Genomic DNA, 14,618 nt, shown 5'->3' on the forward strand with positions numbered 1-14,618 from the left:
ATTTACTCAGTTATTTTTGGAAAGGTCTGGGCAGAGCTCCCAATTTCCAGCTCGGGTCAGATCATTGCGTTAGCCACCTCATCACACCCTCTGTGGATTTACACTGACCACCGCCTTCTACCTTCCGTCTGAATAATTGGCTCATGCTGCCCGTTGCATGAGAAGCTTCTCCAGCCAGGATCATCCTCTTTACAAATCTCTACGCAGCTCATATTCACACACGAACACACATAACAGATTATGCAAACACATATTTGGCTCAGTACACAATGTATCTGAGTCACCTTTGTTGTGTTGTAATGTTCTCACTAGGAGCATGTTCCCAAACACTGAAGATGTCTCGCACTTTCATCGATATCAAAGTGTTGGGATTATGTTTTTGTGAATTTTCTTTTCTTGAGATGCTGTAATGCTCAAACAAATCCAAAGTGTTATTCTCATACACTTATGGTCTTATGATTAATAGCATTGGATTGGTTTAATCTATTAAGGTGTTTCATATGATTTTTGAATGGAATCTAATGATTTTCTTAATACATCATATTGTAATTTTGATCAGGGATACATTATGTGTTATCCGTTTTATGCTGGTAGTTTAGTTAGAAGTTAAAAGATCCTTTTATAATTTTTCGTTCCCAATTGGGGAGATATTAACAAAGAAAAGTGCCTATAGTGGGAATTATTTAAAGTCTCCACATACTTTGTGCCTAATTTATTGCTTCTCTGCTGTTTTGGGATTTTATCTGATAATTTTCAGATCGTTCAATACCTGCATTTATATATCCAAGTTCACTAATCTCTACTTTCTACTGGACAATATTTACTTTTTTATGTTTTCCTAAATCATTGTCGATTAAACATAATAAAAAAGATATGTATATTTTTGTAGCTGAAATTTGACAAATAATAATATTAATTTATTTATCTATTTTATATAATTTCTTCTGCAGCTTTAGAGGAGTTTATTTCAAGTCTGACACATTATCTTTTATGAGTCCCCACATGTTATGGAAGAGCAATTCAAAATGGCTGGAGTTCCCCTCTAATGATAACTATGTATTATTTTTTAGTATGGAAATGATTATAATTATATAACAATATCATAATTCTTTAATGGTAAACTGAGGTCAGATAATGTCTTTACTTACAAAACGGAGACCAAGACAAAGTTGTAATCAAAAACAAATTTTGATTGACTGCAGCAGCAAATGAGGGAGAGATTTACATGGTGTCACACTATCCTGACACACCCTGCTCTACAAAGCAGATGTGTGCGTTTGATAGGAGTCCTTAATCTGCTGTACATTAAGTCACTGCGTCCGAGGCTTACTTAGTGCTTACTTAGTATGCAGCAACAGGCATGTTGTCAACAACTGACTGCCTAATGGAAGAACTTATTAACACCATTAGGCACTGGCTGTTGTTTTAAAAACCATTAAGAATACCATACTGACTAGACCACTATTTCAGAAATAACTTAGCATTACACAAATGGCTTTTTTTTTTTGAGAAATATGAAATGGAAAGTGAACTTACGTAAAGGGCCGACTGGAATGATGATAGGGTTTGAAACAGGATGGAGAGAGATGGAAAATTAATGAGATGGGTGAAACGTTGAGCTACAAAACAAAACCGGTGACAGCAAAGAAAAGAGCCAAAAAAAAAGAAGAAATGGAAATCCGCTCGGTTTGGATTTCATTTACACCGATAAAAGCATTACTGGATAAGTTCGTCTATTTAAACCAAGACACACACAGAGAAAGAAAAAGGGCACAGAGAGAGCGAGGAGGCGAGAGGAGGGAGATAAAGAGACAGGAAGAGACAGGGAGGGAGTCATGTCTTATTAATACTGGGACTGCTCTCTGGCAGTGAGTTAAAGCACACATCCACCAAACATCTGTCCAATGGCGTAATCCATACGGTTTAGCATAAGCTCCTGGCATCACCGCTGGACAGGGACTCGCAAAGATACACTGATAAAAAAAACACAGGGCATTGGACATGAAATGGGAGCCGGCTTTGGCATAATTCCGTCGCCATGTGCCTGTATGCATGAACATGAGCTTTTTTTATGCATGCCTAAGTATGTGTCTGTGCGCGCATATACAATATGCATGACGTGTGACTTACCGTGGACCTGCAACATGGCCGAGGCCTCCGTCTTGCCCACACTGTTCTCAGATGTGCAGGTATACGTCCCTTCATCCTGCTCTTTCACGCGGAACAAATGGAGGCTGTTGCCGTTGCGGATTTCAAACCTGGGAATGAAAAAAACACAGATAATGAAAGATCTAACAGGGAAGGATAGCAAAACTAATTTCGCCGTACTAATCTACAAAAAGCGAAGAAAATCCGCCAGTTGTACAATATAATGTAATTTCATTCCTTGTCAATCAACCTGTTGCAGGGATTTATTTTCCAATCAAGTGACATTATCTTGAAAACAACTGGAACAATGTGCCTTATCTATCTTAGATAGATAAGGCAAAATTCTTGGAACAGCTGAAAATCAAACAAGTAAGTAAGTTTATCTTATATATCTTATCTTCCTATTTTAGGATTTTTCACTCGATTCTGGAAAAACAGCATTTTGACTCTTAACAGTAGATCAAATATGAAGTTTAGATGGATTTTGGAGAGAATTATTTATAATACCATATGCACCAAAAGAACAGAAGGCTAATTCAGCTCTCTTTGTCTATGCATGGGATACTATGAGTCAAACCGGTATAATTCACTTCATTCCATCGACTCATAAACCAAAGAAGGAAAAGATAAAAGAAATACAAGATTAAAGATAACAAGGAAAAGATGAGACAGAATATAATTTAGCTCTTTACAAACATGAAAAACAACCATTTCATGATTTGCCATCATCACAATTATCTGTTTTCAAAGTGGACAAATAAATTATCATGTCTACACAGTGATGCTGAAGCCCGGAGATGGTTAGCTTAGTTTAGCATAGAAACAGAGGAAACAATTAACCTGTAAAACCACATATTGACCATTTTTGCTCCATCTAAGGGTAACAAAATTAGCCTACCATCACCTTCAGCTCACTAATTATCACTTTAGGTTTTGTACGGTTTAACAAACACATTATGAAGTGTTACCTTTGAACAGAGCTACGCTAGCTGTTTTCCTTGTTTCCAGTCTTTATGCTAAGCTAAGCTAACCAACTCACGGCTGTAGCTCCATATTAACCCTAAAACTATGAGAGTTGTATCAATGTCTTCAGATAAAAAGCAAATAAGCCATTTCCCAAAATATTGTACTATTCTTTTAAATAATCTACTTTGTTTCACCTTTTTAACATTCAATAATCATTCATTTATTTTGACATTAAATCTGATATCAATGTCAGCACCATAATGGGACAATATATTCTAGCTGTTGTAGAGCAGTACTGCAGGGAGAAAATGCATTTATTAATCAAATAAATAAACACACTATAGAACACCTAGATGTATAATTTACAAGCTCAACATATTGTTGGCTGTACTGTAGGCCTATAAGTAATTAGCTCTATGTTAGTGTTATTTTTAGAGTTTTATAGTATTAAGTTTTATAGTGATATAATATTGCAAAGTGAAAAAAATCGAATAGTTATCTAATTGGTGTAGCTAAATATACATTATATTGAGATTAGACGGAAACAGGATGAAACCGGTCACAGGAGATTTATGCAAACTTTCTAATCCTCTTTGGTCTGATGAACAATTACTCCACATATTTCTGGGTCACGTGTTAATAATCAAATGCACTCTCTTCTGGTAAAGCTGTAATTTCTTATTCAGCCTCATAAGACGGTGTATGTGTATCACCCGTCTGACTCTCTATTGGTCTGTGCTTATGTCAGTCACCCTCACCTCCCACGGGGAAGCTCCCCTTCCTCTCGGCGCCATCGGACAGTGGGAGGGGGATCTCCATGGACCTCACACAGGAAGTCGACGGTGTCGTCCTCCATGACCACCTGGTTCACCGGCCTCCGTACCAGCACAGGGCGCTCTGCGGTAGAAGAAAAGACATCAAACATGTCCATCTAATGTTTTGTAAAGGACCCAATGCTGCTGCAATTTACTCACCGTATACCACCAGCTCTGCAGGATCGCTGTCCCTCTCTCCAACCATATTAGTGCCCACACACACATACATGCCAGCATCGCTCTTCCTGGTGTGGGAGATCATCAGTTTACCCCCACGCATCTGAAAAACAGCAGTGACAGGTCAAGAGATTAGTCTTCCAGGTGTCTTGAGGGAAGAAAACAGACAGAAACTACCAATTGCTATCATCACAGCCTTTAATGGACAAATAATACACATTCGGATACTCTATGTACTTTAAATCCTTCATATTCAAAGTACTAGTCATTTCTGGATAGTGGTCTGATGCAAATTAGTACATTTACTCAAGCATTGGAATTAAAAATACCCCAATATCTCAAAAGTATACCTATTTTATGTTTATGTTATACTTCTACTCCACTACAATTCACAGTGAAATATTGTACTTTCGGCTCTACTACATTTATTTCAGAGCTATGGTTACTTAGAAGTTTTGGATTTTACACACAAACTTATGAGAAAAAGCTACTTACACTTTAACTCATCAGTAATGATAACCAAATAATATACTTAATACTGTAACACTCACAGGGACCAATTTCCTTTTAATTTTGATTCTTTAAGTACCTTTTGCTGGAAATACATAAGTACTTTCACTTAAGCAAGTGGTATTTTTAGTTAAGCTAATCATAAGGTAAAATACTTCCTCCACCATTACTCCAATACTGATGCAAACATTGTCTTTCAAGAACTTCAGCTTGTGATATGTTCTTAAAATTCAAGAACAAAAAAGCTTTTCAAAAGCCACCAGAGATGGTGTCCGGCTGTTGATTTTACACAAGAGGAGAGAACAATAGTTACAGCAAAATACTAGACATATTCCAGTCCATAATAGAACAAAGGTGTCTGAATTGAATGATGGTCTATTGAAACTATTGTCACTGTAAATGAGTAGCTCTGCCTTTCCCCAGCACTGCTGAATGATGGAAATAAATGGTGGGTTTATAAAGAAGGTCTGAGGAAAAACATGTAGTCTTATCATTGATGTTTTAGATAACATTTCTTGTTAAATGTCATTTTTATTCAATTCAGCTATTGTTTGTATATGTACACTCCTGATTTTATCCTTAAAAGATAAGGACCGTGATATTCTATACTTCTATTATTGTCAAATAATCCTGTGAAAAGACAAAAGACAACAATGCGTCAGGCAATCCACAAGACTATTTGTTCCTAATGAAGGTAAATCTAACATGTAACATAGTTTCATAAAAGAAAAAAAAAGCTAAATTATATCCTAAAATTTACTTTAGCAATAGTAAAAACTAAATTGTGAATTTGTTGAGGGATTTCAGTCATGAATTGATACACAATTACTCTAGTGAGAATTTTTTGAACTTGGATTGAAACTTGGCGGAGGTTAGATGGCTGGGTTTTGAGAGCTGGACATGCTCAGTCCAGTGTTTATGTTGAACTCACAGAAATGCGGTCATCCTTGGTGCTGACTCGGACGTTGTTGCGTTTCCAGGACACGGTGGGCTCAGGGTGACCACGTGGAGGAACACACTCCATCACCGCTGGCTCACCAGCAGCCACCACCACATCGCTCGGGGCCTGCCGGAAATCATCTCTCAGGACTGAGAAGAAAACACAAAGAAATGTAATTAGCTTCAGACGCCCTGTCTATCTGATGTACTCAAAACAAAGCCTGTAAATCAAACCCACAGATCGGTGAGCAGCAGCACAGACACATGAACCATATCCTCAAAAGAAACACATTGTTCGCCTTGGAAATCGTTTCCACTTCTTTTTCTCGAATTAACCATTTTCCTGCAGAGGGTTGGCTGAAAACAAGCTTATCGAGAGAAAAGTCAATTATTGTGTTTGCATGTGCATGACTGCTCAAATCCTGGCAACGTCCTTGTTAGACTGCGCTCTGTTTTAATGTTTTCCCAGGCCTGTGTCCTACTCCGCTGCTGTCTCTCCTGTCAGAGCAGATGAATTATGCACATCTCTCAGTCCAACATGGAGTAAACAAATAACAGCACATCCATAATTTAGCCCATGTGTGAGGGAGAAAAAAATGGCCTCAGTATTAATGAAGGGATTGTGTCTCTAATTCCAAACGCTGTCTGACAAATCTGAAGCACTCAGACTCGAATAAAATCAGCTCCGAACTGAAAATCCATCCTCATGTCACCCCTGAAGTTTGCACTCTCGCAACCCTGCGGATGACGACAGGATGAGAGGACTTTGACACGGCGGCGTTTGATATCTTCTAATCTTCGACCGTGATTGACAGATGAAAGCCTCATTGTGAACTGTGAACTGGAGCCTTCTTATGAGACCTCCTGTACAATGGAAACTCATACTAGAGTGCTGACAGGATCTCATTTTCAAACACACCCAGACGGCTTTACTCTTCATGGTGGACCACATCCTGTATCTACAGCCTACAGGCTTTTTTCCTTTTCAACTAAAGAGAATAATTTCTGCATAATCCATCAATACAATATCCAATTACACCTTCATGAATATTTTAGCGATCGTTCACAGATACAAAGATGAAAGATCATCTGCTTTTCTGTCAATCTACAATCCATGGCCACGGACAAAAATTTGACACAATTTATCATCAATTGAGCAATCACTAAAACCCCACCACCAAAAAGCAGTAATCTAATCATAGCTCACCAACAATAACAAGGCTCGACAGGCCTGTCAAGTCAGGAGATTGGAGGATGGTAAAAAGTGTAAGGAATGTAATATTTGACTGTGAGTTCAGCTGCAAGCTACATTATCAGAAGTTAAAGTTATAGTATCTGCTCTGTCCTGCACTATTCTTGGTTTGAGGAAGTTTACACTTTATCCAAACTGGCATAACATTTGCCAAACTCATTGATTATTCTTCATCAACAAATCATTGATTATTCTTCATCAACAAATCATTTTCTCTTAACATATCAACATATGACAATATGAACACTACCACACACATTTAAACATTATTTTGCTAGTCCTATTACGTTTTCAATGGACGGATGCGCGATTAGCTGGGATAGAGAAAACACATTGCTACCATGCCATGATATCTTAATTATGGGCATTTCCAGTATTGATAAGTAAGTAAACCCTCTGGAAAATGAGTCAAAGTAGTGTTTAAAGGTCTATTTTATCACATGCCTGTCTAAGCTGCTGGCTAGCTAACATTCACATGTAAACTTTAGTGAGGAATGGCAGCTAGTAGTAATGATGCCAACCAAAACAACAGTACTGTCAAGATAACTCTACAGGTAGCAGGGAATTAACTGTGGATGTCCAATATGGGGTTAAAAGGACAGAAACCAGATCACACTAGTAACGTTAGCATTTAAAAAAAGTAACATTAGCATATTTGTATGAAATTTTCCCTCCCTCTGTATGCTAACCTTATGAGCACACCAACTTCAAAGTGCGTGTACCACCAAATCACATTTCGAACCAAATATTAAATATGAAGCACTTTTGCACTTCTGGTTCCCTTGTCTAAAAGTCAATGAAGTTTTTGGTTAGATGCCTGAAATAAGTTTAAGAAATTTGAATGTTTTATTCTACAATATAAAATACGTCACTAGTACCCCTCTTGCGAGTTTTGAAGCTTTTATGTGTCTTAAAAATGACAGTTGCTAACAAGTGCATAATGAAACAAACAAAATGACATCACGCCGACTAGTCCGCCTTTAAATCCTCGTTGGTGTAGTTCGCTAACAGTCTAACTTTAGCTACTAGCGACTATCTCTTCCCTGAAATACACAATGTTGTTTCTTTATTTCCATTGTCTATAGGATCATCAAATGGTGAGGATGTTGACTGCCAAAGGGACATGCAGTCGTTTAGCATTAAATCATGTATGCAACAACCAAGTGAATATTTCACATATTTTTTAGGGTTCTGGTTTGTCAGCAAACATTTTCTAAACAGCATTAGCATTAGTTTACACCAGCTATGCAGTTTAGAACATTTGTTAATGATAGCATTTCTATTTTAGCGCGCAAAATCCACGGCCATGGGCTAGATGAGAAGTTTTGTTTGATTTTATTTAGATTATGATTATTTTATTCATTATTTTAAATAATTGTAAACTATACATTTGTTGAGTGAGGGGAAAAAAGCTTGATTTGGCAAAAGGAAATGATCAATTGGTTAAATCTGTTGTTTTTATTCATTAGGATTTACCGATATTATTGCAATCCACTTTAAATCAACTAAACTAAGAATATTTTTTTATTCTAAGCCAATTATCCAGATTACATAATTAAATCCAAGCCATATTAATTATCTATCAGTACGTCTGACAGGTCTGTGTCAACATGGCTGCCTTGGCCTTTAATACAGCATCAATATTCAGATCCACTGGGTTTGAATAAAATCTCATCTGAAATGACTTCACATCAGCTGTTTAAAGACAGAAAATTATTCCTCACTCTAGTTCGACTGCCATAAATGTCTTGGGTAAGCCGCTATGATTTTACAAATCGAAGTGAAGCGGTTGACAGCTGTGAAGTAGACATCAGTCAATCTGTACATTATACAGGCTTTTCTTCAACTCACTCTGTGTTATGAATTCATAAATCTCCCATACCTGCCTTCTTACAGTTAACTGAACGTTATTGAAATGGATGTGGAAGGTTACTCTCTTCACCGAGTGGGATTCTTAATGCCATGACATTTAGGAAAAGGAAAAGTGAGAAGTCTTTACAAAACAAAGACTCGCTCAGAACTTCTAACCTCTTTTATTAATCTTTTTATTACGCCGCAGTGGTTTTTTAATTATTATTCATAGTCAAACACCAAGACAAAGGGGGAGGACCTTCACTGACAAGGTAGCTTGTAGAGAATATGGTGTGGACATCTGCAACAGAGAATTAAAACACCCTGAAGACCCTCACAAACCAGGAGAATTAAGGAGCCTTTGCAAGAGCTATAGCAAAAGCATGGGTGGACTAGAACCAGTAAGACACATGCTCTCCTCCCAAAGGTCTGTTCACCAAATAACCCGACCCTGTTCACTTGGCTGCCTGTTTCAAATGCTTTGCAGAGCTGAGGGGCTAATTGAAAGCACTGCATTATTTTTAGACCTCCGTCTGGTTATATGTGTGCACAGAGACCTTTGTTTCACTGCCATGGTGACTGAAGTGCAAAAGTTATGGGCAGAGAGCTAATCCCTGAGCTGCACGCACGCAGACATGAACACACATGCACGGACACACCTTTAGCATTTGAAACCCAGCGTCCCTGGGCACAGACGGAAAGTGGGACATTTGAGGGTTTGAAACGCATGCCAGGGAGCAGAATATATTCCTAACATCACTACCCCCAAACACTGTGCAACACACGCTCCGAAATTTTCTTTGAAGCTGTGTTCAAGTTAATGTGATCCGTCCTTGCTCCGACTTAAAAGCCATCCACGGCAAACAGAGTTTCTCACGGATGTTTATATGAGATGACGGTCCCACCACAGGACTGACCAATCTCCTGAGAAACACAAAGAAGAATCCCCCCCCCCGAGGGGCTACTGTCCCTAACTTAACTTCTCAGACATAATACGACTAGTTTACCAAATAATCTCCTAAAGCAGGCCCTGCGCTCTCGCTTCCTTCCGTCCGTCCACGCTGGGCTTAGATGGGGAGCGTGGTTACTGCAGGGCAGCTGAGGTTTGACCCTGCCTCTGCAGAGACAAATCCTAATTTCCCCCTAAAGCACTTCCTGTGAGCTTAAATAATGGCAAAGCAGGGCTAAATGACTTTCAGCGGTTTCATCAGTATTTCTCTGGGCGCTATTAGAGAGTGCACATTCATTTTCATAACTCTAATATTTCAGGGATATACAGATTAAGCGCTTTAATCTCCAGGAGAATATCCATCACTTGATTTTTAAGTGACATTTATCTATCTATCCGTAGTGTTTAGCCAAGAGGAACTCTAGGACCCACAGAAAGGCCATCTGTTGGTGTTTTTGTAGAAATGAACAGAGGGAGGAAGACATATTAATCACAAGAAGATTCTATGTATGGTATGTGCACTTTGCATTACATGCACAGGGCGGATTATTGCATGTTGTTGTATATTTGATAATAGCATGTGACTTCGTAAAAATCAAGCAGCCAGAGGGCAAATTTCTAAACAGTTCAAAGACCATCTACATACCCTGCGATAAAGAAACATGATGGATGAGTGTGACGGACAGCACAGGGGGAAAAAAAGGCTTTTGTGCTAAACGGGAGGTGACAGTGAGAGTGGGAAGCAGGCGGATCAGACGGCGTGGGCCGGACAGATGTGTGAACAGCTACCAGCCTCTGTGCTTTTTACAGCCGACAGGTAGGAGGGTGGACAGAGAGGTTAAAGGACATTATTGTGAGCGTGAGACGACCCACTGCATGGATCCTATTGTTCTTTTATTTTCGGAGAGTAGTAAACCCGTTAGGGAGGTGGTCTAATCCCATTGCCATGATACTGCCCTGTCACGGCTAATGGATGCTTTACCTACAGAGAAGAGAGATTGCTTTAATCCATCCATTGTCTGATTGTGATGATGGAGGAGGAGAAGAGACTCACAGGTTTCAATTAAGGAATAAAAACATTGTACGCACATTTTCCTTCATTAGCGAGGCTTGGCAGTGCTCATATAAACCATAGAAGAGGTGATTTGCATAGTTTCAGTCAACAATCAGCTGACAATTTTCTTGCAATTTAATAGTGATAAATTTAGAATTGCACATATAAACCGTATTCATCAGGGATAATATGTATCCGATATCCCCAGTGAAAGTGAACGTAGAGCAGAAGAAGCCAAGAAACAAGCTGCAACCAGAACTTTGATTCCTTCATAATCCCTCATCAGGAGTAAGAGGAACATCTGGCTCTAAAGCCTTTTAAACAAGTTTTATTTTTTTATTTGTCCTACTTTATTCTAATCCCGCGGCACCATGTGACCGTCTCTTTGCTGAGACTGGAAGACATTTACATTCATGATTTTGAAATAGACACCACTACTTTTCTACCCCCTTTCTGTTTTGTTTTAAAGCCCCAAAAATCCCAGTTTGGGAGACTGGAGGAATGGATTTCAGTCCACTCCCACTGTCTCATTATTCCGGCTTTTTCAACAGCCAGGCAAGTCAGCCGATCACTGGCAGCTTACAATAAAAAGGGAAGGAAAAAAAAGACTGAATAATGACTGCTGCTGGCATTTCCGAGCAAAAGCATGCTCTTTACTAGAAGGTACTCCAGAAGGGAGCGACAGCGGCAATACAAAAAACATTATTTTTTACCTCAGGCATGAAGCAAGTAGGGACTGACTGTACAGAACAAATACATCTAGTTCTTGAATTCTTTTTATGTTTTTACACAAACCTTGATGACTCAGCGGTGAAATCAGCATTTTTTCTATTTATTGAGATACACATCCACATTTCCACATATTTCCAGCCCACGATACCTCCCGGTTACTCCTTTGACTGAAGAGGCGTCTCAGAGAGTTAGCTGTATGCTTACAGGTGACTTCTCTGCTGGAAATAAATGACGTGGGAACACAACCTGTCACACCTCAATGTGATCATACGTCTGCCTTCTGCTATTGAGGGATAGTAAGACAACCTGAAAGTGGACAAAAAAGCTTAAAGGTAAAATGTTTTGCATTTCAGGGTCAAATTTCATTGTTTGCGGCTGCACCAACAATCTAGCTAATAGCTGCGTAACATTTATATTTAGTCAATATGAGTGACCAGCTGTTATTGGTCACATATGGCTGAATGCCTTTGGTTTTTGGACCGCTAAACGAACAAAACAAGACATTTGAATAAGTACACTTAGATAATATCTATAAAATAAATGTGTAGCTTTAACTACAATATGTTGAAAAGGTATTGTTCTTCTCAGCAATGGGGCAGTTTCCATCAGCTACTAGAAGAGGACAAATACAAATGAGCTGACTTGGCTCGTGGACAGTCAACAGTGTCCCACCTTCTTCACCAAAACACGGCCAACCTTATTATTTGTCACTGATGTGGAAGTGCTGATAAGCCTCAGAGCTTTTTACATTGTTCATTGCTTCTTCACTTTCTGTAGCATGAGTCAATATGATCACAATAATCCAATCAAGGTGTTTTGAATTGTTTTTCCACATTATTCATAAAGCTCTAGCGTACCATTAAAGCTGGAACTGTGATATACCGGCCTTACTTACGCAAACTTAAACCAATGTCGTTTGGACACGCTCAACTGTGTTTCCACAGTTCAACCATGTTTCTTTTACGTGTGTATAGATTGGGGGTTTAGCGCTTGTGTCCAGTATCAAGTTTAGCAAACCACAATGTTAAGAACACATCGGAGAAATCAGGGAATCAATTTCACCACAGTGACAGTGTGAACATACCACTACAAACCACTAGATTAATTTACGTTAATGGACAGGACAATGACAAGATGAGCAAAGATACTAAGTGCCCTAAAGAAGAAGAATTTTTTCTCTGCTCTGGCACTTTGCTGAAATGTACGCCCAAAACCCTGCAAGAATTAATACAGAAAACTTCTCGCCATGATGTTGGATCAACCAATCAGCTTGATTGGCATGCAGGTCCGGACTACTAATTGTCGAGATTTGGGAAGTGACTCATCCGCGATCCATTTGAAATCTGCGATTACCCATAACACCCTTTTCTGCGTCGCTTCAGTAAATCTCACAGACGCCAGTTCAGTGAAGAGTCGGTATCCTTTGGCTAAGACATACACGGCTAGAGCGAGTTAAGTGGAAATCTGTGAGTGTACTGCAGAGGAAGGTTTTTTCGTCATGTAGCACAATTCATTATGCAACATTCACTGGCAATTAATGTGTGACTAATGTGGTTAAAACCAGGTTAGTGTCAGCACTCCTGACAGCCACTAACAGTCGAACAGATGCATCAGTATTAATTACTGCTCAGTGGGAGTTTTAAGCTCTTCTTCGACCCACCTGTTGTCCCTCAGACTGCTGCCTTGCACACAGCCACACACACACACACACACACGCACACGCACACACTTCTGCAAGACCACCAGTTTAAAAACTGGCCTCTCATTAGCACTGCACAACCGCTCCCCCTCCCCCAACCCCCACCTCCCTGCCAGAGCTAATTGGGTCGCTATTCACCCCACAGTCAGCACAACCTCACGCAGTGGGGAGGGGGGAGTCTGAGACCACCACCCTGCTGTCCTAGCATATGCCCTCTCTAGCCGGAGGCAAGAAGATTAGGAGCTAACACAGGCACTTATTAATACCGTTAGTCACTCATAGCCTGCAGGTGAATCATCCGTTTACCAATATGACTGTACTGTAATCTCCAGCTGCACACAACACTTGATTTCATTATCAGCCATTTAAAAGAGGCAGTATGACAGTACATGCATCATATCTTCTCCCAGCTTGGATATTTGCATTAGTTGCATCTGCACGTCTCCCGATATGCAGTATATCTGAATCCCTATTTTTGGATGCGAGCTACACATGAGGTCAACTCGCCATGAGCACTTGCACACCCTCACCAGTAAGGAAGCCATGGTGGAAGATAAGACAGTGCTCAAATTGCTGTTTTGTGTTTTTTAACGAGGACAGTTCGACCTCGCTAATCTGTTATGCTTCTTCCCCATAATCAACCTAGTGACTAATCCATTTCCCCATGCCAAAGAGAAGCTGCAGTTCAGCCCGGGGCCGAGCCACACTGGCACAATTAGGAGGGAAGAAAGACAATGGCACGTGTCCTCGACCGAGGAGGGAAGATAATAGACACGGCTCCGAGAAGAGGAGCATTTTACTTCAGTGCACTTTCAACACGATAGGAGAAAGCTCACACTCCCCTGCTGCACTCAGCATCAGTAGACAACATACAAAGAGACACACAGCTATACGTGCATGCTCACACCAATTATCTTGTTGATGCACACAGAGAGAACTGCCAGGTGATTTGGTGATAATCTGTCTGGGCAACAGTTGTGTTACATTTCTCATTTCAACTAGCAGCTTGTTGTCTGTAGACACGAGCAAGCTGAAATGTGATGATGTGCTGCCATTATTTGACATATGACAGTTAGTTGGTTGGGTTTTGGACTATTGATCAGATATAATATAATACATTGGAAGACATCACTTTGTTTTTTTCCTTATTTTCTGACATTTCATAGACAAAACGGCAAAGAGCTTTCCGTGAAAGTTGATTGTAGATAAGAACTGAAGCATACTTGGAGCAGTACTTGGATGTTGACATAAAGGCCCGGCATGTAGATGCAATTTAATGGAAAACTTGAATTTTCGCAACCTGGGTGTTATCCTCATACGTTTATCCATAATAATATGTTATTCACCACATCCACTGTAAAGATTTTGTGGACTCAGTCTCTGATAAGAAAAACGATGATCAAGACCAGAATCACAAACCTCTTACAGCTTTTCAAAACACTTCAGTTTACCAGAAGTCATCTCAAACACCTATTTTAGCCTGACCGACAGTAATCACAGAAAGTAGTAGTGAGCTGCATAGCTTA

At 39.6% G+C, this 14,618-nt stretch overlaps 1 protein-coding gene across 4 annotated transcripts in view; it reads right to left on the reverse strand.

Moving 5' to 3' along the window:
• zgc:77784 (uncharacterized protein LOC402947 homolog) overlaps positions 1-14,618 on the reverse strand; it is a 48,211-nt gene that overhangs the window by 22,777 nt on the left and 10,816 nt on the right. For all 4 annotated transcript variants that reach the window (XM_054602449.1, XM_054602531.1, XM_054602613.1 and 1 more), the window contains exons 3-6: positions 5,548-5,705; positions 4,089-4,209; positions 3,873-4,011; positions 2,131-2,258 (exon numbers count right to left, since the gene is read on the reverse strand). In XM_054602449.1, coding sequence (XP_054458424.1) covers positions 2,131-2,258; positions 3,873-4,011; positions 4,089-4,209; positions 5,548-5,705 — 546 coding nt within the window. The remainder of the gene's footprint in view (positions 1-2,130; positions 2,259-3,872; positions 4,012-4,088; positions 4,210-5,547; positions 5,706-14,618) is intronic.

The sequence above is a fragment of the Anoplopoma fimbria genome, chromosome 1 (assembly GCF_027596085.1).
Source record: "Anoplopoma fimbria isolate UVic2021 breed Golden Eagle Sablefish chromosome 1, Afim_UVic_2022, whole genome shotgun sequence".
In the NCBI taxonomy this organism is placed as follows: Eukaryota; Metazoa; Chordata; class Actinopteri; order Perciformes; family Anoplopomatidae; genus Anoplopoma; species Anoplopoma fimbria.